The sequence below is a fragment of the Chenopodium album genome, chromosome 1, assembly GCF_948465745.1.
Source record: "Chenopodium album chromosome 1, dcCheAlbu1.1, whole genome shotgun sequence".
Taxonomy (NCBI): domain Eukaryota; kingdom Viridiplantae; phylum Streptophyta; class Magnoliopsida; order Caryophyllales; family Amaranthaceae; genus Chenopodium; species Chenopodium album.
Window position 1 is genome coordinate 87,258,945 of NC_137834.1, and position 24,492 is coordinate 87,283,436.

Here is a 24,492-nt window from a genome sequence, read left to right on the forward strand (position 1 = left end):
GATTGATAATGTTATCTAGACCTGACAAACAGGTCATTTGAGTTAGGTTCGGGTCGTTTTCGGGTCAACAATTATTCGAGTCGGGTTTAGGTCAATTCGGGTTTCAGGTCAAATTCTAGTTAATACTTCAGGTTGAGATAAGGTCGAGTCAAGTTCGAGGCGGGTCAGTTCGAATCGAGTCAATTTTCAAGACTAATTTTCGAGTCAAGTTCAAGTCAAGTCAATCTGAGTTCGGTCAAATTGGGGTCGGGTCGCCAAAAATAAATTAACTTACACATGGGAAATCAATAATAGTAGTAACTGTTACATAATAATTACTACGTAGAAACTAAAGTAAAATTCTAAAAAAAACACAAAAAACAAGATGTAAGTAGTTATCGTGTCACTTTGGGTCGTGTCGCTTCAGGTCGTGTTGGTTGAGTCAATCAATTCGTGTCACTTCGGGTTTTTGGCCAATTTTGGGTTGGGTCTATTCAGGCATCGGGCCATGTTTGGGTCAACCCCACGTTGGGTCGGGTCGGGTTAATTCGGGTTTGGATTCGGGTCAATTTCGAGTCACAAATTTGGTTATTTGGGATGAGTCAGAATTGCTCGGTCTTTTATCATCATTATTTTCAAATAGAACTACTAATAAAATCATGGTCTAAATTTCATTTTACTTGGAAGATATCAAGAGTTGTGACTTGTAATCATGATTCAACATATTCAATTTTTTCTTATGCTTTTCAGCTATTTTTTTTTTATATATATATTTTTTATTTTATATATAGAAAAAACTTTTGTTTTTATTTGGGTTTTGAAATAAAAGGTTGAAAATACATTTGACATTAAATAAAAAGTCAATGGTGGTAGTCTTGTTGAATTGTAGCTAGTTGACAAATAAAAATATGGAAATTTAAAATTCCTATAAATTGATATTGTTTGGAGTTGTTTGATTGACAAATTCATGAAAATTTCCACCTCCCACAAAATGGAGGAAGTACCTAGGGGCCTTACCACTGTAAACCAAATGTGTTACTACAACGATTTTTTTTTTTTTTTCAAATTAGTTTGAACATCCTGTAAAGTTTCTTCCTTTCTTTCTCATTTTCTCTCTCCTTCCCACCACCAAACTCTTCACTCATTCTTGGGAAAACATTTCAGAAAAGCTAATTAAATTATAAAAAGAGATTCTTCCTTTTTTTTTTTTTTTCAAATTTTATGGGTGTTTGTTTGATCAATTTAAGTAAAACCCTTGTTCTTTAACTTTCCGGTGAATCAATTAATTTTTTCGCCGTCGATTTCAGCTTAATTTTTTTTTGGTGGGTCTCAAATGGTTCAGCTGTTACTACTTCGCAAAACCCTAGAATAAAGTTTTCATCTTTTTTCTTTTTCTGGGGTTTGAAAAGTTTGCATTTTGGGGAAGAAGGTTGGGTTCACCCCAAAAAAAAAATTATTAAAAAAGAAAAAAAAAAGGAAGGCATGTACGTTGTGCCGCCGCCGTCACAGAAGTCGGATCCGGCATCTGGGTCTACTGATTTAAGGGTTTATCAAACATGGAAAGGCAGTAATGTAAGTTGTTTTTTTATTAATTTTTTATATATAGATATTTTTAGGTTCTGGGTATTCTTGATTTTCTAGGATTTTTTTTTTCCATTTTAGTGGCTATTGAAGTGTTGAATTTGTTGTTTAATTAGTTTGATATTAATTGGTAGATTTGATTGTAATGTCCATTAGATATTATGGGAATGCTGCTTTTGAATTTGGTATGCTTTATTGTGAATTGAAAATTGGGTGTTTTTTATAATAAGTGCAATAATGTGAGCTAAGTATTTGGTGATTCTGTATCTTTCTAGTTTCTACTAGTAGCTGTTTAGCTGAAGATTGAACTTTGCATTTGATAGTTTGTTGAACTTTGCTGAGCATACTATGATAGTGAATGTGGAATATTAATATCTTGATTCAATAAGATCTTTTGTATGAATAAATAACCTCAATGCTTGTTGAATCTATGTGTGTGTCTTGAACTGATGAGATGAGGAGGCCTTTGCAATGGTGAATGATTTTGCTTTGGATGACTAGGAAAGTTAAGTTTTTGCATTGGAGCCACTACTTTATGATGTGACATGGTCCTGTGAGAAGGGGACTAAAACTAATTGGGGTTGGAATGTATTTTCGAGTGCCTCTCGCAACTTCATTGATTTTTCCTTTGCGTTGTGGCATTATTGCGGCAATTTTCACATTTTTGCATTCTCTTGATTAGTATTTCATGGTGGTAACGGAGGATAATAACAAACTGTGAACTATTTACAATTGTATACTATATGAAGTAAGTGATAGTGTTCAGTTCATGAAATTTCTATCATTTTCTTCTCTATTCCTTTTAATTGTCAATCGTTTACCAAAACACACTTCTATGGTACAATGTGACTCTAAGTTGCCTATGTCATGTTCTCATGTACTGTCTATTTTTAGTCACTAAAGTGATCTTTCTCGTGTTTGAAGATAAATAAGTTAATTGACAAGCAATGCTGTTTGGTCACTAAAGTGATCGTTCTCATGTTTGAAGATAATTAAGTTAATGGGGAAGCAATGCTGGATGCTGACGTACACATTCTGATACTTACTCTATTCATCTCTTGTAGAAGCTGTGTTTATTTTGTAATATCCTCTTTTTCATAGTCTTTGGAATCTGAGTTTACATTTTGTGCATTTTGGTAGTCTTTGGTCTTCTTTCATAGTTTATTTATGTCGAGTTTTGTTTATATTTTGTTTGATTGTTCTATATTAATCATTCAGATTTTGGAAGATATTTGGGATTTGGAATTGGAATGGTGCTGCAAATTTGACATTGCCTTTTCTGCTCATTAACTATGATTTTTTTTTTACTTGTTACTCTGCAGAAATTTTTGCTTCAGGGGCAGCTAATATTTGGACCAGATGTGAGGTCATTATTTTTGACCATATTCCTCATTGTTGCCCCAATTGCAGTATTTTGTGTTTTTGTTGCTAGAAAGCTGATGCATGTTTATTCTCATAATTCGGGAATATCAATCTTGGTTGTGGTGGTGGTGGTCACCGTTTATGTGAGTTCTCTCTCTTCCTCATTCTCCCTCCTGTTTAATGCTGTGGCATTCTATTCATCCTATTTCATGTTTAATTTCTTTTTACTCATAACCAATCACTCAAGATGATTTGATTTGTTGGGTTCCTCTTATCCAAACTTTTCATATTTGGAATTGTTACTTTTTGATTTGACATGGCTTGGTTTGTGGCTTGCTCCTTGAGTTAGTTGAACCAGTATTTACAGCATGACCTGTGCTGTAGTGCTGTCCGTGCCGAAGCTTCATGGAATGAATAATAAATTATACGAAGTATCTTGCATGATATGTTAGCTTAGGATATTAATTGCTGAAATGCTTCGAGGCATTGTCAATGGTTGAAGATCCAGAATTTCCCAAATAATCTTGTGGTCAATTCAATTATTATTTGCTAATACATTTACTTGTTGATTGTTATAATGCCATAAGTAACTATCTGTACACCTTTTTCTCTCCTTTTCATTTCTTTCTTGTGGTCAATTCAATTATTTGCCAATACATTTACACGCTAATTGTTATAATGCTTTAAGTAGCTTTCTGTTCACCCTTTTCGTTCTTTTTCATTCCTTTATAAGAATTGTCTGCATTTCCTTTAATTTGCATCCTTGTTAAAGTGGGCCCCATGCTGTAAATAAGATGAAGGGATGCATCAAGTTTGTGTTTTACCTTCAGTTAATTGTTTGGAACAAGTCCCTTTGTACATCAGGTTGTATTGAGGCCTTGTACCTTTTCTTTGCACTTTCTTTGGGTTTAGGCAAGTTAAAACCATTTTGCTTATATGTGCATGACATTGTGGAACATCCTTATGAGGATAAATGGAGGTTGGATTCTATGTCTTTGAAGTAAATTCAGTCTGTTAAATCACTTTTGACAAATTCATTCTGTTGGGCCTTATTTGACTAATTGAACGTCCAAGCATTTTTTATACGTGTCTTGTATTATTTTCATTCAGTAGTATGTGAGTTGTGGTGCTTTTGATTTTATGAATGAAATGATATACTAGTTAGTTAAGGTTCCTTGACTCATGATTGACACAACTACATGCCTACATGTCCTAGTCTCAGACTTAGGCTATGTTATAAAAAGTGTAGTTTGCCTGGCCATATCTATGTTGGAGTTTTGATGAATTTACCCCAGCATTTTAGGTGAAATGAAGAGTTTGAGTAAAGTAGCTTGATAAGACACATGTGGAATTTATGCAGTTTTCCTTTTTTGCAGCTTGATGTGATTGAGGTAAAATCTAGTAACTTGCTGTTTGGGTCTTTATTGTCCTGAAATTTGTAGATGTTTCTAGTTGGCAGCTTAGGTTATTAAACGTAAAAAAAAAACTAGTTTCAATTTTTAAAAGAACTGCTGCCAGTTTTCCACCAAGCTGAAGATTAAGGTTGTGTAATGTATGACACCATGACGTCATAAGTCGTCACTGCTGTTGACCGAATAATTATTGGTTGTAAGTTTGTTACCATTTGTGGCAAAAACTATCCTTTTTAGCATTTCCAGTCATTAGTTCTTGTTGAAATCTAAAATTTTGTGTTGAATTTTGATCCTATGTTATATTTTTTCAGAAAAAAAAAAAAAAAAAAAAACTGCGGTATGTCAAATTCTTACACTTTTCTTTTTCTCCAGGATTTAGTCCTCCTTTTACTTACTTCTGGAAGAGATCCTGGTATAATACCCCGCAATGCGCACCCTCCAGAACCTGAAGGTTTTGATGGGAGTGCTGAAGGTGGGGGCGCCCAGACACCACAGCTACGATTGCCGCGAATTAAAGAAGTAGAGGTCAATGGAATCCCAGTGAAAATTAAATACTGTGATACTTGCATGCTTTACAGACCTCCTCGCTGCTCTCATTGTTCAATTTGCAACAATTGTGTGGAAAGATTTGATCATCATTGTCCATGGGTCGGGCAATGCATTGGGCTGGTGAGTACTTACTGCTTGGTTATAGGTATTATAGTGGTATCTTCTGCCAATATTGCTGCTATGCATCATCCTTGTGGCTGAGTCATACGTGGGGATGTAGTCTGTGTTTAGAAATATGCATTGTGATGCAAATTATAGTGCTCTTGTTCGTTGGCTTTAAGAATGTTGTATTCTTAGCCTTATGCACTATAAATTTTTATTCGTCTTGTCACTTTTTTTTTTGGTAACATGACATGCTGTTACAATTTTTTCTCCTGCTGCTGGAATACCTTCACAGTAATAGTTTTTACATCGAAGTCACTTTTCTTAGATATAAAATCTGATATAGACATTCTTGTTGGCATTTCAATGTTTTAGGTCTACTCGCTTTTTATTAAGCTCTTGGATTTTCAACTTATTAAGGAATTTTGGGGTTAACTTTTTGCAATTTTCGAGTGGTATAAGGAATGTTTTGCAGTCTTATAGTGCTGTGCTAAGTGTATGGTTAGTTGACTTCTTATAGATATTTAGTTGTGTGTTAGCATGGTGGAAATTATTGGAAGGCGATAAAAAGAAATATAAAGTGACAATAAAATGGGACAAGCTGTCCTTTTTTTAGGAATATTCATATTATCTACTCTGCAGCTCATTATTCTCAGTTGTATGGTGCCTGCTTTCCCGTGGTGATGGAATCTTGAGAAGGTGCATATGCTTACATGATAAGTTACTTTTTGCAGAGAAATTATCGATTCTTCTTCATGTTCGTCTCCACAACTACAATCTTGTGTATATATGTTTTTGCATTTTGCTGGGTCTACATTAAGAGGATCATGGACGCAGAAGAGACGTCAATATGGAAGGCTATGATTAAGACTCCTGCGTCCATTGTTCTCATAGTTTATACATTCATCGCAGTTTGGTTTGTGGGTGGCCTTACGGCCTTCCACTTGTATCTGATAAGTACGAATCAGGTAATGCATTCTATAAATTTAATCTTTCCTTGTTTTTTAGTTGACATATCTCAGTGCTTAGTTCTAATGACTATCGGGATTGCTCCCTCTTATGCCCGTCGTTGCAGACAACATATGAAAACTTCAGATATAGATATGATCGGCGGGCTAACCCATACAACAAGGGCGTGGTGGAGAATTTCAAGGAGATATTTTGCACAAGTATTCCCCCATCGAAGAACAACTTCAGGGCCTTGGTGCCTAGGGAGTCTCCTCCATCAGCCCGGCCAATGGGGGCAGGATTTGTCAGCCCAAGCATGGGAAAGGGCACAGATGACATAGAGATAGGCCGAAAGGCAACATGGGGTGGAGAATTTGGGCCAGGCCTTGAATCCGGTGAAGGACAAGTAAGCGACAGTGACATCCTAAATATCAAAGATGGAAGATTAGGTGAAGCATCTCCTGAAACAAGGGGTCATGTAGATGAAATTGGGGAGCGTGGTGGACTACACCCTAGACGTTCTAGTTGGGGAAGGCAGAGCGGGAACTGGGAAATGTCACCCGAAGTTCTTGCATTGGCAGCTAGAGTAGGTGGCAGCAGCACTACTGCGATGCCTGCTGGAAATCAGCATACAGACATTAAGTTGTGAATTGCGACAATCCCAGGGGATTAAGTAAAAGTTTTTCATTACATCAGTGTGTTCTATTGTTAGCGGGGTATGTGTTTGGCTGGGGCGTGATTCAGGAAACGTGGTCATCCAATTCAACAGCACGTTTAAATTGTATGTGAATTCGTAGGGCTCAGTTTGTTTTTCCTTAGTGGTGTTGATATTCAGTTGTCGAAAAATGGTGTTTGAAATGATAGATACAGGTGTGATGTATGAATTCTCTCTTTCCTTCCACCTTTGTGGTCCTTGTATTGTATTCACTTCTTGCTTGTATTCTCAGCCTCACTCGCACTTCTCTTACTTACTCTGCTCCTCCTTTCAATGCAAGTGAAATATCCGCGCCAAAATACCTGGACAACTGCTTCCTTAGAGCCATACAAGAGTTTAAGTATGCTTCCAACTTCACGCTTCTTAGTTATACACCTCCATACATCAATGCTAATGCTCGTAAATTTGAAAATGAGTACTAGTAAATTCACCAGTACACTCGTGAATCTTTAGTACTTATACATAACCTTAAACGATAGTCAACGAGAACAAGAAATGGGATGTTAATAAAAAAAAAAAAAAAAAAAGAGTGGCCCTATGATGATTTAAGACAGATGAGAGCATAGATAAAAGAAAACAAAAAGGGAATCAAAGAATTATCCGAGCAAAGATGTACTATATGTTAAACAGACAATAATAAATAAATAAATAAAAGAAAAACAGAAGAAAAGATGGGAGTCATTAAAAATATGAATCAGAAAGTCAATACTTTGGAAGGTACCTGTTTGGTCAACACTTGGACAACCTTTTGTTGGGTAATAACTCATCCACTTAAATAAGACAAAGGAGAGAGAAAGAAACAGACACGTTGATTGAAATTGACATTAATGCGTAAGAGCATCTCCAATGGGAGTACTCTACTTCCATACTTTTTCCCTCTCTCTCCCATTCTCCTTTTGACACATCATCTACTTTTTCCTATACCCCACTTTCCACTATCATAATACTCTTCATCTTCCTCCTCCTCCATAATTTCCCACAACAAGAGGATCCTCTTGTCATACTCTTTTATTCTCTATCTCTTTAATATATATATATATATATATATATATTTGTCACTACATTATTGTACCTATTATTATATATATCACTACATTATTGTACCTATTATTATTTAGTATTAAATTAATTTTGTTTAAATTTTAATTATAGTAAAAATATTTGTTAGTAAAACGTAAACATATAGTTAACTTTCTAAGATAATAAAATAGTAAATATTTGTAAAATAGTATAATCAAATAGTACGCTTAATTTGCATTAATAATAACATTCATTAATAGCTGAAATAATAACAAACCAACATGAAACTAAAAACAACAATAACTAGAAAATAACGACATTAAATTAAAATTAACATAAAAATAAAAATAATGATAACAATACCAATCTCCTTTTCTTACACACATTGTTTAAGTTTAATTTGGTCCTTGAAACTTTCTCCAAACATGTTCAACCAAATCGTTTTTCAACGACACATGTATTTGTTTGTTGTGAAGCTCTTCCCTTTTGCCCATAAATCTGCTTAAATCTCGATCCATGTACTCGTATCTTCCGCGACTAACAAGGATGGGCCCGCGATTAGCGTTTTCACTTGATGAACTAGCTAGTGTCTCGGGTTGTTCTTCCGCAAAATCAATACACGGATCTTGATAATTTCGATACATATGACGTTCATCTTCTACAATCATGTTGTGCATTATAATACATGCCATCATAATTTTCCATAATAATTCAGGGTGCCATGCCAAAGCAGGATATCTTATTATTGCAAATCGAGCTTGAAGTACTCCAAATGCCCGCTCCACATCCTTTCTAGCACTTTCTTGTTTCATAGTAAAAAGTTTATGTTTAGCAGTCTGGGGAGCAGTTATGGCATCAATGAAACCAGCCCATTTCGGATAGATACCATCCGTTAGATAGTAACCCATATTGTACGTTTTTCCATTTACGTTGTATTGAACTTCTGGAGCTCGTCCAGTTAGTAAGTCATCAAATACCGGTGATCGCTGCAAGACATTGATATCATTATTTGACCCAGGTGTCCCGAAAAATGCATGCCAAATCCATGTATCCCAAGAAGCAACGGCTTCTAAGATTACAGTTGCCTCTCGAGATCTTCCTTGATACATGCCTCTCCACCCTGCTGGACAATTTTTCCATTGCCAATGCATACAATCAATGCTCCCAAGCATGCCAGGAAAACCACGACTTTCTCCTTCACAAAGGAGACGATACACATCATCAGAATTTGGCTTCCTCAAGTAAACTGCAGAAAAGCTAGTAATAATTCCGTCAACAAAATGAGTAAGACACTCTCTTGCCGTACTTGCACCCAACTTGAGGTACTCATCAACATGATCAGCCGAGGTGCCATATGCTAACATTCTTATTGCCGCGGTGCACTTCTGCAAGTTTGAAGCACCAAGTTTCCCAGTGGCATCTGCATTTTGCTTAAAGAAATCGTCAACTTCGGTTAAAGTATTCACAATGCGCATAAAAACTGGCTTTCGCATGCGAAATCTTTGTCGAAATTTTACATCATTATAGAGTGGCGTGGTACTAAAGTAATCATCTACCAAACGTTTGTGAGCCCCTTCACGATCTCTTGGCACATAGTCCCTCGATCTTGGTCGTGAACTCTCAGTTGTGGGTTGTTGAACAGCAGAGGTAACCACTTCTCTTATTACATCCTCCACCTCTTGTATACGTTCACTCTCCTGAATGAAATCCATCAACATCCAATCATATATTTCATCACTAGAACTTGATGAACCTGAACCAAAGTCAAAGTTCATTTTTTTTTTGTGAAACTTTGAGTGTTTTTACAATTTGTGCAAAAAACAATGATATTTTCACAGAAGGAGAGTAAATATATATATGGAGTATAATGTGAAGTGAACTTATATTGTGAAGTAAACTTATAATTTATCAAGTGAACATAAAATCACGGATAAGATATTGTTGGATATAGAAGATAAGAAAGTAAAAGTTAATGGTTGAGAATTACTAGATATCTTCTGAAGATAAGAGTGAAGATATCTTATCCAAATATGTTGGATTTCAATTATATGAAACAATAAGACTAGTACAAGTAACGTTAGGTACATCATCATGATATGTCAGCAATTATATGATAGGACATGACATATTGTAATGGTAAAGCTTACAAGATTTTTTTTTATTTTGTTTTTAATTAATATAAAAATTAATATATTTCACATAAATGATTTAGAGCAATATATTACAAAGAATCTTAATTTGAACTAAACAACATTATATAAATTAACTAAATATATATTACAATAACAACAATGGAATATATTACAATACAATATCATTTAAACAATAAAATTGTAACAATTAGGATATAATTATTCAACTTTTTATAACTAACACTAAATAAATCTACCCCTAAACTCATTTTTCAACTTCCGATACAATTCTTCATCATCGCTATCACGATTAGGATTTGTCGCTAGTATGCTGAAAATTCTAATTTTTGCCTCCTCCTCCTTTTGTCGTTTTCTATCTTCACTTCGCTCTTTGATTAAAGAATACATCCTTTCTCCTTGTTCATGTCTCTTAAGGTTAGACTCATCAAGAGTAGAGGTCAAACTATCAATGTTGACAAAAGAAGAAGTAGCCTTCTCCTTACCTTTATTTTTCATCTTCTTAACCCCATAAGGTCGATTTTCTTCACTATCACCTATTAAATACTCGGACTCTGATCTTTTACTTCCTCGACTATCAGAAGGTAGTAGCATAGTTCCGGCACCCCATTTCTTTTTTTTCCTCATAATTTGCCAACAATGTGTCAACACAAAATGTTTACCATATTGTTTGTGAAAACTCTCGTGAGCATGCATTTCAATATCTTCCTCCGATTCTCCACTTTGTGGTGGGTTACGTCGGATTAATGAGTAACATCCAACCCATTTTCCAACCAATTCATTAATATGATTCCACCTAACTTGCAAAGCTTTCTTGGTCCTTTTACTAATTTTCCAATCGGGATTTTCTTCTCTTGATTTGTTGTAGAGAGCTTCAATGTTATCCCACAAATTAACTTTTGTTTGATAAGTACTCTCTCCGACATCTCCTCCGGCATTAATATACCCGGATACTAGCGCTTCATCGTCCTTTATGGACCACCCCTTTGATCATACAATAATATTCAAACTAATTAAAACAATACAATACATAAAGTAATAATAAAACTAGTTAGCCATAATAATATTAATTGATTATATGCACTATATAATGTAATAATATATCTCTTAAAATAAATCTTAGATCATCTAATCTTTACAAGAATGCTACACTACTGTAAGTTTTGCTAAAGATTCTTTTTATTATTATCATTTACAAAAATTCTTTTTATTATTATCATTTACAAAAATTTATGTGTACAAGTGAGAATAGTATATTGTTTGATGGGTTGTAATTAAATTATCTATAATAATGTTCGTTATTGCTAATAATAATTTTAAAAAAACAATCATACCTTAGGTTATTGCTAATAATAATTTTTAAAAAACAATCATACCTTAGGTTATTGCTAATAATAATTTTTAAAAAACAATCATACCTTAGGTTATTGCTAATAATAATTTTTAAAAAACTATCACACCTTAGGTTATTGCTAATAATATTTTAAAAAACTATCATACCTTAGGTTGTTGCAACTCATTCGTTTGTTGCGACACTTTTGCTTGTGACGTCTTCTTTGCTTGCTTTTGCGTTTTTTTATTGTTAACGATGACATTTGGTTCTTCGGGAAACAATTCGACGGCAACATCTTCAATTTCTTCAAGGTGGCGTGCCGTCCTAATTTCGGAAGTTGGAGTTGCATTGCTACTAGCATCTCCTCCCGGAGAACATTCCATTTGTTAAAAATGTTGAGACATTGGAAAAACAAAATTTGGATTTTGTGAAGTGTTATTTGGATTATTAAGGTTAGATTGAGTAGTAAATAATTGTACCATAGCTTGAAATTGAGGATTATTAAGAAGATTAGGATCAAATTGGAAATTATTTGGTGTATTTTGTGAGTTTGCACTATTATTATCCATATGGGATTTTCTTAGTTGAGAATAATTAAAGGAAAAAAGTTAATTAGTTGTGAGAAATATGGAATATGTAGGAATAGATGAATGAAAGTTAATTAGTTGTGACAAATATATAATGTAAAATTTTTTTACCGTTACAAACTTACAACATATAAAAATTACTACAAATTCTTCTTGTTTGAAATCCCCTAGAAACTAGCCGTTTCAAATTTTTTTTTTTTTTTTTTATTTTAAAATATATATATGTATATTTTGATAAAGTTCCGTTTGCATTGTTGACTGGGTAGAGTATTGCAATGTTGTTTATTTTTTTTAAAGTATTGCATTATTGTTGTTGTACTACAAATTAGAAAAAAAAAGAAGAAAAGAAGTGGGCCAACAATGTACAAGTGTCAAACATTAATAGGATAGTTGGGGGGTCCACTATACAAGAGTACCATGGGAGTACTACTCCATATTTGGAGTATGCTTCCAAATACTCCTATATGGAGTACTTTGGGTAAATTTACCACAATGGGAGTATCCTCCCAAATTGGAGAAATATGGGGGTAGAGTACTCCCATTGTAAGTGCTCTAAGCTATGATTTTTATAGCCTAGTAGAAAGGGAAGAGGATGATTTACTTTACTTTATTTTTATTTTTCATAAATTTGAAAATTTTGTTTGGAAAATGTGCTTTTATTTGCATTGGGAAAGTCAATGTCTCAATACAAACAATTTCATTCTATGGTTTGTTGTAAATTGTAATCTTCCATTCAAAATAATTTTTCTCTTTGACTTTGATATTGATAGTAAGTTAAAAATTTCACATGATTTGGTTAGTTTAATGTTTAATCTAATCTTATGGTTGCTTTTAGCATGTATACCACATAATTTTATGTGGCATTGGATACTCATTAATTCATTATAAATTTATAATACAAAAAACCTGTAGTAATATATCATTGTAAATCTTAACACATGAAGTGCAGTAGCAATCTAACAAAATTCTACTCGTAATATGATAAACAAAAACAGTTACTATGTCCGTCTCTAAAAATTCTTCCTGTTTTGACTATTTTCACTAGATAGTTACCGTTCAAAACAAAAATAACTTTTCATGAGAGGTCAGGTTCAGTACAAGGTCCAAACATGGGCAAATATTTTTGTTATTGGTCAGCTGTCCTATCTCCTATCCCTCTCTTTCTCTACCCTATTATTATTAACTTGAAGAGTACTTCCAACAATCAATCTTCATGCAAATGTGGGAGTAAAGTCATCTTCATAGAAACAGAATTTAAGAGAGAGAAAAGAAAAAAAAATAGCAGGTTTGTTTCATTCTCATACAATTTCACTCCCTTTTTATACTCATTTCTTCACCAGTTTTATTTTAGCTCATTTACTCTTCCTACTACTGTTGTTAAATGAGTTTGGTAGTAATAGTTATTTATTTCTAAGTACATTCTACTATCTCAATTGTCTTGCTTTTATGCATGTCTACTTACTCAACTTTGAATTTCTCTTTTTTTTTTTTACAAGGTTTATATAACATAAATACAAGAATCATATAAAAAAAGAACATGTTCAAGAATCAACTTCAGGAATTAGCACAAAGAAGCTGCTTCAATCTACCATCTTATGCTTGTAGAAGAGAAGGACCAGATCATGCTCCTAGATTTAAAGCTTCAGTTAATTTTAATGGAGAAGTATTTGAAAGTCCAGGTTATTCACCTACTTTAAGACAAGCTGAACATGCTGCTGCTGAAGTTGCCCTTAATCTACTCTCTTCTAGAGGGTCCAAGTCCCTTACTGCTAGAGTTCTTGTACGCTCCTATTTTTATTTCATTTAATTATGATATGATACGGCCTTTGTTCGGAGTTAGTTGTCATGTTACGGGTTTTCTTTAAATTAGACTATCAACGTGACAATTAATTCTGAGCGGAGGGGGTGTTATTTAATCCCGTCTTTATTTTTTGTTTTTGTTGTTGGGAAGGATGAGACAGGAGTGTACAAGAACCTTCTGCAAGAAACAGCTCACAAAGCAGGACTTAATCTGCCTGTTTATACAACTATAAGAACAGGACCAGGGCATGTTCCTGTTTTCACTTGTACTGTTGAGCTTGCTGGTATGAGTTTTACTGGTGAATCAGCTAAAACTAAGAAGCAAGCGGAGAAAAATGCTGCTATTTCTGCTTGGTCTTCTTTAAAAACAAGTATGTAGTCTTATAGTCTATGTACAAGTATTATATTTATCGACTTTAAGTATTACTCCCTCCGTCCCAAATTAATTGTTATACTAGTCGATGACTCGATGCACGGGTTTTATGATGATTAATTGTTATGTTTGTGACTTTGTGTTATGCAGTGCCAAGTTTGTTTCCAAAGATAGAAACAGCAGAGAATAACAATCTTGGAGGAGAGCAAGATCAAGTGATTGTTGCTAGGGTTTTATCAAGTTTCAAATCTCAGAAAACAGGAAAACAAAGGGATTATAGTCATAATCATAATCATAATCGTAATCATCATAGAAGATCATCAAGAAATTCAAGAACTTGGAGATCAGATGATACACACAAGTATTTTACAACTTTACCCTTGAAAAATCCTTCAGAAATTTCAACTTCACAGCAGAAAAGCACTAGTTTTGTTGATCTTTTACCACCACCACCTCCAAGAACAATGTCAAAGATCCTGCCTTTAACTTTAAAGACTAGCAGTACAAACTTGAACCTCAATGAAGGTCATCTTGTAAAATCAACAATTTCCACCTCTCAACAACAAGGCGAAACCCAATTCAAGAACTTGTTTATGGGATCTTCATTAAGCTGTGCTCAAATGGGTATTATGGGTAATTACAACACTAATCTTAGAGGGATTGCGCCTGCGGTTCAAATTAGATCAGTAATCCCAGTTTGTGCAGCTCCTCCTGCTAAACCTTTGGTAAAAGAAGATGAATCTGAATCTGAATCTTCTTCTGCTGCTGTAATTTTGCCTCCTGAATCTTCTGAACAGCTTTCTACCAGTCTCAGTTCTGAAGTAAGCAAGTTACAGCTCAAAGAAGAGTGAGTAATTAGGTAGTTTAATTTAATTGTAGTAACTAGTTAAAAGTATTAGAAATAAGTAACCTTTCTTGTAGTAGTAGTATCAGTATGTTACAATGTTACATTGACTAGGCTCAAATAGTACGTGTCTACGTGGTATTAAGTATTTAACACAGGCACATGTCTAAGTATCGCACTTGGTCATTTTCGGAACATGACATGCTTTATTGCAAAATCAAGCATCTGAGTGTCGATATCTATGTCGGAGTGCCATTGAAGGGTCGTTGCAAAATTTGTTAGTCACGGTAAAAAATTTGAATAACGGTACTAGTAGTGAAATATGTACTAGTACTATTGAAGAGTCGATGTAACATAGTAATCCTTTCTAGTAAACTTTTGCGAAATGGTACTACAATACTAGTTAAGGCATACTTTTGTCTTATTTAATTGTTTATTTTTATGAATAAATGGAATTAAAATGTTTTGGGTGACCGAGAGAAGAGGGCATTGAATGAAAACTGGTTAGTTAAGAGAGTGATGGGAGAGCATTAAATGGAGAAAGAGAGAGAAGATGAAAATGGCAATAAAATGGAAGGGTAGAGTGTGTGTAGGAGCAGACAATTGCAGTGATAAACGCAATGCATTTACAATTTTTGTTAGTCAGACTCAGACCCAATTTATTTGTGCTTGTCCTCACCATTAATGCTACCCTCAACCTCCCCTACTCCCTACGGAACTGATAAATTGTAACCAAACTCAACTCGATCTCCAAGTTTTTTTTTTTACTTGTAACAATTACGATTAGTTTGTTTGGTAAAAGTAGTTGTTTGATCTACTCGTAGTTGTATAAGAGTGGACGTGAGAGGTGAGTTGCGAAAGTAGATTTTTGAATTACTGTCTTAGGAAAATGAATGAATTTTGTTCAGCCTCAACTTTTATGTACTACTTCAAATTCTTTGTAACTCTTTTCAAATAGTCTTACTTTTTCTTATAAAACTCTAAAATACTTCATTTATTCTTTAATTATTGCAAGAATTGAGATATCACGCATAAAAATACACTATATTATGTCTTCAGTTATCTACAAGTAAATTATAAAAATTTGATATTATGAAACTATACACTGTGACATATATAATAAATCCCATTATATAATCACATTATAATATGTAAACAGTGTTAAACTTAGCTTCAATTGCTGAAATAATTAAAGAACGCAGACAGTAATAATTGTAGGAGAGAAATTTGTGTAAAATAAAATCCACTGCTTGTAATTGTGTACATAGCTGATAGCCTGATAGTTCAGACTTCAAATGATTATGAGCTACTGGGTCATTGGGTATTTTGGGTCGGGACCAATGGATCGCAGGACCGATACTCTGAAGTTAAAAGATGGTCATAAAGGGCTTATTGATGATTGCTTTGGCCCAACGAGCTTTTGTAAGTACCTATTTTTGAATTTTGGCCCATGTAGACTTGGAGAGTGGAGACATGTACTCTATTTTTTTTTCCTAAGATAAGAAGGACCCTATTGAATTAAGGGCCTGTTTTGATTGACGGAATTGAGGTGAACTGAACTGAACTGACCTATGATAAGAAGGATCCTATTGAATTAAGGGCCTGTTTTGATTGACGGAATTGAGGTGAGCTAAACTGAACTGAACAGAACTTAATCGAACTGGACTTATTAGAGCTGAACTGAACTGAATTGAACGAAATATTTAATGAAAGAAGGAAATTAAAAATTGAACTAAACTGAAATGAAAATAATCTGAAGAAAACAGGCCCTAATACCTCTCATAGTCTCACAAGTTAAGACAGCTCAGCTTTGCAGATTAGCTCTTGAAAGTAAAAGGAGGAGGTAATGAGAAATTTCGTTATTTCCCAAGCAAATATAGAAGATTATCCTTACATTGTTACATCAATATAAATATAAATACAAGAAAAATGTGATGAAGGTAATCAAAACCCAGCAAACTCTTCTACTGTTCTACAGCAATAGCAGTCAATACTAAAAAGCAAAGGATAATTAATTAATTAATTAATTATACATAATAAACCACCTACAAGCGAAACTAGATCTTAAAGGACATCCAAACAGAGGTGAAATGATGCTTCTCAAACCAAAATAAATTCCTATATACACTTCTATAAATAGGATAGAACTGAATACTCTAACTAGTAACTATGGAGTATTAACTATTGTGGACATGTCTAATGTCTATTGTGCCGTATCATGCCAAAGTTTGTTGACTAGCTCTACCAAGATGGCAAGATTCATGTTTCAATCAATAACAATCATCATTTTTTAAAAAAGAAACAACATCATCATTTTTATTAAACAATCGTAAGTACATTTTAGCATAGATGGAAAAGCAAAGACTTGTATTAGTTACACAAAAGCTAAGATTTTTACCTATTTGCTTGCCATAGGTCCATAGGAGGAGAATAACTTAACAAAATGTAATAAACATCCACATCGTTATGTAAAAAGTAGAAAAATGGTATATACAGCCTTTAGGACGTATATAAACATTAAATGCATTTTTTAAAATACTCCATAAGTTCATAGTGAGTACAAATTTGAGAATTTATGACAAAAGCATGTGTCATTTTTTTTTTTAGCCAAGACGAGAAAAATCAGAAAAGCATGTGTCAATCAACCTAATACATATCGGTTATTATTAATCTTTACTTTTATAACTATAAGTATTACACTATTACATTTATCATTTTCCTAAAAGTTAAATTGATTTTTTTTTAAGGAAAAAAATAATTTGATTACTTACTAAAGGATTATATATGAAATTAAAGGATTTATGTGGGGAATTTTGTTACTACCATAGTACTATGTCTACAAATTTTGTCTTAAGTTTCGTACGGAGCAACAGATAAGATAAGAGTTGATAAATGCAATGTGTATTATGTGCTATGGAATAATACAGTCATGTTGACAAAAAAATAATATTAAAGAAACAGTAGAGAGGGATTAGTGGATGAGGGCAACCAAAATCGGCGTGGTTACACATCAGAGTCTCATGCTCTCCACGCATCCTGGAACTCTGATTGACCCTTTTTCCCAAACAAATAACAAACCCATGACTTTCCAAGAAATGAAAAAAATTGACAAAATAAAACGTAGAAAAACTAAAATTAAGTCGACAATTTATCCATGTGTTATGTACTAAGAGCACTAATTTTTTGGCTCGAGGATCACGCGGGTTAAATATAAAAAATACACATGATGGGGTGAAGTATTAGCTATTATTAGTGTACGATTATGGAGTCAAGAATTTTTGACTAGGGGATAACAATTAAACATCGCATAGTTTGACAAAAAAATTTTGTAAAATATTGAACTCGTAGATAGTTTAATAGTTTAAGTTTTTTTAACTCAAAACCCAAATTATATATACTTACTTAATCATATAATTAAAAAAAAATTGAAATAAATGACAATGTTTTCGTAAGTCTTTTTGATTTCGAGAATTCTATATATTCATTCTTTTCTCTGGATCATAGGAAAATTTCAACATACATATACCAATTTTTCCTTCCTATGTGGTACATTACTAGTACTTGAACAGTTGAACAACCTATTTCCCCATCATTTTTTTGAGTTTGGGGCAGTTAAATGAAGGGGCTAAACATGAATTGTAGAATGGAAAATTGGGTACTTTTGCGATCTTGAATATGTTTCAATTAGATAAATTATTCGGCATTTCCTAATTAAATTGAATATTATAAATCAATATATAATAATTTAATCAACAAATCATACATGCAATATAACACACTTAACATGCATGCCTCACATTTAGATTTATTTAAACAATCAACAATAATAATAAAAAAAAGGTTATTTATTTATTTATTTATTTTATTAAAATCTAAACAATATTTTTTTCTTTATTTTGATTGTTTAATTGCTTAACTAATGGCTAAACATGGGTTAACAAGGAAATGTAACGTCATAATTGGCCTAAAGTAGAGTCTAGTACGTAGTAATATAGTAATTTCTTTTAAAAAAATGCGATAGTAATTTGCAAGTTTTATAATTCGCAGGTATTAATTATCAAAGAGGCAATTAATACATAGTACTTTTGACAAATTTTCCTATAACAAATATTTCCCCCCTATAACAAATATTTTTCCCAAAAGATGACCAAAGCCACGTTGCATGCCCCCGGTTTACAATAATTTTATTGTACATCGAACATTTTTTGAAAAGTGACCCTTTTTACTTACAAAAGTGACCCTTTTTTTTTTTTTTACAAAAGTGACCTATATTTTCACAAAAGTGACCCTTTTTTTCTTCACAAAAGTGACCATTTTTTCTTATAAAAGTGACCCTTTTTTCTTATAAAAGTAACCTGAATTTTTACAAAAGTGACATTTTCTTTTCACAAAAGTGACCATTTTTTTCCGCAAAAGTGTTCTTTTTTTATTTTCATAAAAGTGACATTTTTTTTTTCACAAAAGTGACTTTTTTTCCCAAAACAGAGTATCAAAATCAATAAAGACTTGAATATGTATCATAGTGAAGTGTGCGTAAAGACTTGAATAGTCCTCTCAAGCTTAAGTGGGGGCAAAAAAACTCCCGGCTAGCTTAACGCCAACCATGTTATCCATTCCTTCATTACTCTCTCCTTCAAATTCATCCCTTTCTTCATCTTCTACAATACCCTGTTTTCTCTCTCCTCAAAACCACTCAAATCTCCAGCACTATCACATATTAAAACCTTCCAGCAGTTGGGAGTGGCGAAAGGGTTGGTGGTTTGATGGTGGGTGTTTTTCTCGGCGGTGGTTCGGCTGACTTCGGCGGTGACTCCATTGCTTAGAGTTGATGAAGTTACATGCCCAGCCCGATTTACACTAATTTAGTGTAAACCGGATGTTATTAAATATTTGTATTTCTCAAATGCGAGTACAAAGAATATTACTCTATCCATCTCATTTAAAGTGATGGGTGTATAATTTATGTCAATCCTATTTTAATAAAAGGTGGAGTCCAATCCATATAATAATTACATATCCACCCCCATTAAATACCAATACATAATATATTTGATCTCACGAAATCAAACCACCTCAATTTCTTCTGTTAAATGCCAAAAAATTTATTTCAAAATTTGTGAGTTAGGGCAGAATAGAGGAAGTTGTAATTTCATGTACAATAAAAAAAATCATTTTACACTGTTTCAATCTAATGTCTAATAATCCGATTCCAAAGGACTAAAAGCATGTTGTCTTACATGTAATAAATTTAACACAAACATTTACGCTCATCGGTCATCACTATGATGAAATTGAATATGAAAAACTATAATACTACAAGATTTATACCCAAATATGAGACAAATATGTCATTTTACTTACACCTACGTGCAATTTTTGTAAGTGAGGAAGGGAGTAAGAAATTTCAACTTTTATTGACAGGAACTTTCCTACCAATTGGTTGTTGGTGTAGTGGTGATTGGGACTACACTTGGTAGGGAGGACTCGTGTTCGATCCCCCGCAACAACAATCGGGAGGGGACTGAAACCTAACCACCCAGAACTGATCCCCGAATCCGGATTAGCCCAAAGGGTGAAACGGTTGGAACACCAAAAAAAACCAAAAAAAAAATAAAAATTGACAGGAACTTTCCTTGATCTTACAAGCAAAAGAATGTGAAATATATATGCGAATAAAATAAAGTAAGAAAAAAAAAAAGCATAGATTGGACGAAAATTGGACGTCAAAGGTGTATAGATAATCTTATTATCTATCCTCGTAGGACATGACAAAATCATGATCCACATTTCCTCAACCACCACCCAATTCAAACTTGGGCAGCACATTTCCACCTGTCAATTTCCAATTTATTTACGCACTAATTAAATCCAATTTTGAATAATCTCCAAATCTCACCTTATTAATTTTAACTAGTCTTCTGGCCCGTGCAATGCACGGCTTGTTCATAGAAAATTAAATTGAGAGACCAGTGAGAAAATACCAATAAATAATTATGAGTGTAATATGTAAATAAAAACATAATTAAATAAATAAAAATTTTGAGACTTTAATTTAAAATGAGACTTAATAGAAAGAAGATGGAGAGACTAAAATCAAAGAGAGTAATTAAAAAGGTTGAATTAAAGAGGGGAGATGAAGATGAAGTGTTTAATGAAAGAGTTAAGAAAAATTGTATAATAAAAAATAAAAAATGTAAAACGACATGTGGCATGTTGAGTTGAAGAAGAAGATAGGGAAGTGTAATAAAATGATGACACATGTTTTTTTTGGTTTGCCTTTTTAAATACTAAGTATAGATTTATGATTAGTAAAATTAATTTCCCCCTTTTAAACCCAAATAGAATATCCAAAAGAATATGACAAACGGAACATTGAAGAAATAATACCCTTTTAAAGAAGATTCGTTAGGAATATTCTTAGGTTCTTCCCGCTTATGCTTAAACATAACCCGAGTTTTTACTTTTTTTTCATCACACTTTTTCTCTCTCCTCTTTTCATATAAAACCCCCCCCCAAAAATTATGCATTGTTGCAAATTCAATACAATCTCTTCTTTTTACATTAAACCCCGTTTTCTTGGCGAAATCCCCTTTTATTTTAAATATTATTCTCTCTCTAAACCCTATTTTTCTTCTCTAAATTTTACAAAGATGGCTGCTTTGAAGGCTGCTCATGTTTCCGACGTTCCAAATCTTGATCATGTCCCGGAATCCGCCTCCCTCCTCTCCTCCCGGTTTTCCCCGAGAGGTTTGTATTTATTTTTTTTAATATTACATGCAATAACTCGAGACATTGTCCGAACAATAAACTAATAATTGATCGTGAAATGTTGTACAGGGGTGGATGTTGGTAATAAGAGTAACGTGTTAAAAGCGGGGAAGTTCATGGTGATCGGACATCGTGGGAGTGGGATGAATAGATTACAGTCTTCCGATCCTAGGATGAAGTCGATTAAAGAAAATTCGATTCTTTCTTTTAATACTGCTGCTTCATTCAACCTCGATTACGTCGAATTTGACGTTCAGGTATATTTTTTTTCTCTCTGATTTACTCGTAATTTATTGGAATTTTGTTTATGTTTTTTTTTTTAAAAAATATATTTTGTGTTGCCGGAAAAGAGGTGTACGGCGGAGATTTGCCGCATATAGTTAATAAAAACGCCGTAAAGGTAGTCGTTGGGAGTTTGGAAATAGGAATATTCCAACGGTATTTTGTTCAGTATGGAATATGATTGGTCAATCAGAGTTGTTTGTGTCGTATTATTGAGGGTAGTTTAGGGATTTAATAATAAGTTTTATTTTTGGATATAAATATATTTTGGGGTCAAACAATTGCAGCTGGTTTCCCGGCAAAATATGGACACCATAAACTTTTAGTTGTAGACCTGTAGTTGATCACGTGGTATTAACTGTCATCACGTGACATGCCCTAATTTTGCGATTCTCACTTTGCTAATAGAAACCCAAAAAATTGTCTTGATTTCTATTCATGTATATTATGGAATACCTTGGATAAAATCACTGGAGTTTAGGAGCTTTGAGTAAGGTCTTTCTTTTTACCATTTAAAGAATTTTCTTTTGTTAAAAAAGTACTCCGTACAATTTAGATTTCAAGGAAATCTTTAATCGATCTTAGACCAACTAGTGTCACCCTACAAATATTAGAATATTATTACGGATTTTAATTCGTGTCTATGTATATTAGTAACGACAAAGATTTGTTTAATTAAGAGTATTTTAAAATAGTTCAAAATAGATTAATGATAAATTCTTACATTATTTTAAAAAAAAAACTTAATTCTTTAATACTAATATTAGAAGGAATTGTAATATTTATTCTAATGAGTAATGACAATATATTGCAATTATTATAGGTGACAAAAGATGGATGCCCAATTATATTCCACGATGATCACATCTACACAGAGGAACATGTAAGTTCATCCATTCAATTTAATTCTTGCTTTTACTCTACAAAGTAGTGCTTACTTTAGGATTAGCTTACTAACCATAATATATTTATGTTGTGACATAAAACAGGGCATAGTATATGAAAAGAGAGTGACAGACTTAACTCTAAACGAGTTTCTTGCCTACGGTCCACAAAAGGATGCAGGAATGGCCTATAAACCACTCTTGAGGAAAAACAAGGATGGCAAAATCACTAAATGGGATGTCAACTCTGATGACACCCTTTGCACCTTGCAAGAGGCCTTCGACAAGGTTGATCCTAAGTTGGGTTTTAATGTCGAGTTGAAATTCGATGATCACATTGTTTACCAAGAAGATCAACTCGTCAACACTCTCCAATCAGTCTTGCAGGTATAAATATATATATACATGACAACAATCAAATGAGGCTTTTATTTAGAGACGGAGGGAGTATAACTTTATGAAAGTCCTAACGAATATTTTTGCTTGTTTTAGGTTGTGTATGAGTCTGCTAAGGACAGGCCTATAATATTTTCGACATTCCAGCCAGACGCGGCTCTTCTAGTGAGGAAACTACAGGGTACATACCCTGTATTTTTCTTGACAAATGGAGGAACTGAGGCTTACTATGATGTTAGACGAAACTCGTTAGAGGAAGCCATTAACCTTTGCCTAGAAGGCAGTTTACAGGGCATTGTTTCCGAGGTTAAGGGGGTGTTCCGAAACCCTGGAGCTGTGAGCAAGATCAAGGACTCTAAGCTCTCTTTACTCACTTACGGCACTCTAAAGTAAGCACCATCAGTCCATCTTACAGTCTGTTAAAAAATAACTGTTTCAATTTTTGAGTCTGTTGCATTATTATAAACATGACTAATCATTATTCTTGTGACTGGTGTTAACAGTAATGTATCGGAATCAGTCTACCTGCAACATTTGATGGGGATCGACGGAGTGATAGTCGATTTTGTTCAAGACATAACAGAAGCAGTAAATACTCTAATTAAGCCAGTCAAGGCAGAGGAAGAAGTTCCTTCACAAAAAGATACAAAACCACAATTTTCTCAGACGGAGCTTTCGTTCCTGCTTAAGCTTATTCCTGAGTTAATACAGCAGTAAAAATTGATTAATTGATTGATTTTAGGGAAGCTTGTATTGCATCTTATGATGTTGAAGCATCTTTATATATTCGTGGAATTTTTTATTTTGAATTAGGATTCACCACTCACTAGATCAGATAATTGAGTTTGGAGGTAACCACATTATTTGTAATCATTGCTTAACTTTGTACATAGTGTCTTCCGTATAGAAGGTTAACCTCCATTGAGATTTATCAATATGTAAGCGTATGAGATTGTATTATCGACTTGTAACAGAGTTTTAATGTTGAATTCACCATTCGCAGTTGCAAGTTTTTGGCATTTATCTATGGTATTCTAATGACTAGATAGTTTTTTAATCTCGCGAATAAACAAAGCAATGCAATGAATAAATATTATGTGATCACATAATTTAAACTTATGATAAACTTGTGGTATACATGTCATAATTGAAACTTATGATAAATGTAAGCCTAGCACGACAATGGGCTCAAGACACGTTCATGGCCTGGGTTTGATTAGTGGTTATAGTCATGATGGCTCGAAATAGACGAGCAAGAAGAATCGGAGAAAAGGTATAAGCTAGTTTAATGCACAAGGCTTTGTGCAAGTGTGGAACCGGAACATCCGAACGCGTTTTCTTGCAGCTTTGTGATTATTGCTTGCTTGCTACATCTTTCTTACGGAGTAGTTATAACTACTTTCGGCT

At 33.6% G+C, this 24,492-nt stretch overlaps 4 protein-coding genes across 4 annotated transcripts; 3 read left to right on the forward strand and 1 right to left on the reverse strand.

The window, feature by feature from the left end:
- Nucleotides 1–1,029: 1,029 nt before the first annotated feature.
- On the forward strand, nucleotides 1,030–6,873 carry LOC145560826 (putative protein S-acyltransferase 7). Its single transcript, XM_081621811.1, has 5 exons — nucleotides 1,030–1,551; nucleotides 2,883–3,065; nucleotides 4,707–5,003; nucleotides 5,720–5,953; nucleotides 6,061–6,873. Exons 1-5 carry the CDS (start codon nucleotides 1,462–1,464, stop codon nucleotides 6,580–6,582), a joined length of 1,326 nt encoding a protein of 441 aa, XP_081477937.1. The 5' UTR covers nucleotides 1,030–1,461; the 3' UTR covers nucleotides 6,583–6,873.
- Nucleotides 6,874–10,006: 3,133 nt separating this feature from the next.
- Nucleotides 10,007–11,534, reverse strand: LOC145638155 (glutathione S-transferase T3-like). Its single transcript, XM_081689119.1, has 2 exons — nucleotides 11,319–11,534; nucleotides 10,007–10,802 (listed from the first exon to the last, which is right to left on the reverse strand). Exons 1-2 carry the CDS (start codon nucleotides 11,532–11,534, stop codon nucleotides 10,044–10,046), a joined length of 975 nt encoding a protein of 324 aa, XP_081545245.1. The 3' UTR covers nucleotides 10,007–10,043.
- Nucleotides 11,535–13,083: 1,549 nt separating this feature from the next.
- On the forward strand, nucleotides 13,084–15,200 carry LOC145624953 (double-stranded RNA-binding protein 3-like). The gene is made up of 3 exons (XM_081678041.1): nucleotides 13,084–13,518; nucleotides 13,690–13,909; nucleotides 14,062–15,200. The coding sequence occupies exons 1-3, from the start codon at nucleotides 13,276–13,278 to the stop codon at nucleotides 14,760–14,762; spliced, it is 1,164 nt and encodes a 387-aa protein (XP_081534167.1). The 5' UTR covers nucleotides 13,084–13,275; the 3' UTR covers nucleotides 14,763–15,200.
- A 6,026-nt stretch (nucleotides 15,201–21,226) lies between these two features.
- Nucleotides 21,227–24,106, forward strand: LOC145624960 (glycerophosphodiester phosphodiesterase GDPD1, chloroplastic-like). The gene is made up of 6 exons (XM_081678048.1): nucleotides 21,227–21,502; nucleotides 21,593–21,780; nucleotides 22,629–22,688; nucleotides 22,795–23,076; nucleotides 23,182–23,474; nucleotides 23,589–24,106. Exons 1-6 carry the CDS (start codon nucleotides 21,277–21,279, stop codon nucleotides 23,800–23,802), a joined length of 1,263 nt encoding a protein of 420 aa, XP_081534174.1. The 5' UTR covers nucleotides 21,227–21,276; the 3' UTR covers nucleotides 23,803–24,106.
- Nucleotides 24,107–24,492: the final 386 nt, after the last annotated feature.

What these genes read in the sequence shown, in the direction of transcription:
- LOC145638155 (XM_081689119.1), bottom strand. Translation starts at nt 11,534, where the DNA reads ATGGAATGTTCTCCGGGAGGAGATGCTAGTAGCAATGCAACTCCAACT. An exon ending in ATGAGTTGCAACAACCTAAG is followed by an intron (nt 10,803 to 11,318) that starts GTATGATAGTTT and finishes GTATGATCAAAG; the next exon opens with GGGTGGTCCATAAAGGACGA.
- LOC145624960 (XM_081678048.1), top strand. Translation starts at nt 21,277, where the DNA reads ATGCATTGTTGCAAATTCAATACAATCTCTTCTTTTTACATTAAACCC. An exon ending in CTCCCGGTTTTCCCCGAGAG is followed by an intron (nt 21,503 to 21,592) that starts GTTTGTATTTAT and finishes AATGTTGTACAG; the next exon opens with GGGTGGATGTTGGTAATAAG. An exon ending in ACGTCGAATTTGACGTTCAG is followed by an intron (nt 21,781 to 22,628) that starts GTATATTTTTTT and finishes CAATTATTATAG; the next exon opens with GTGACAAAAGATGGATGCCC.
- LOC145624953 (XM_081678041.1), top strand. Translation starts at nt 13,276, where the DNA reads ATGTTCAAGAATCAACTTCAGGAATTAGCACAAAGAAGCTGCTTCAAT. An exon ending in CCCTTACTGCTAGAGTTCTT is followed by an intron (nt 13,519 to 13,689) that starts GTACGCTCCTAT and finishes GTTGTTGGGAAG; the next exon opens with GATGAGACAGGAGTGTACAA. An exon ending in TTGGTCTTCTTTAAAAACAA is followed by an intron (nt 13,910 to 14,061) that starts GTATGTAGTCTT and finishes TGTGTTATGCAG; the next exon opens with TGCCAAGTTTGTTTCCAAAG.
- LOC145560826 (XM_081621811.1), top strand. Translation starts at nt 1,462, where the DNA reads ATGTACGTTGTGCCGCCGCCGTCACAGAAGTCGGATCCGGCATCTGGG. An exon ending in AAACATGGAAAGGCAGTAAT is followed by an intron (nt 1,552 to 2,882) that starts GTAAGTTGTTTT and finishes GTTACTCTGCAG; the next exon opens with AAATTTTTGCTTCAGGGGCA. An exon ending in TCGGGCAATGCATTGGGCTG is followed by an intron (nt 5,004 to 5,719) that starts GTGAGTACTTAC and finishes TACTTTTTGCAG; the next exon opens with AGAAATTATCGATTCTTCTT.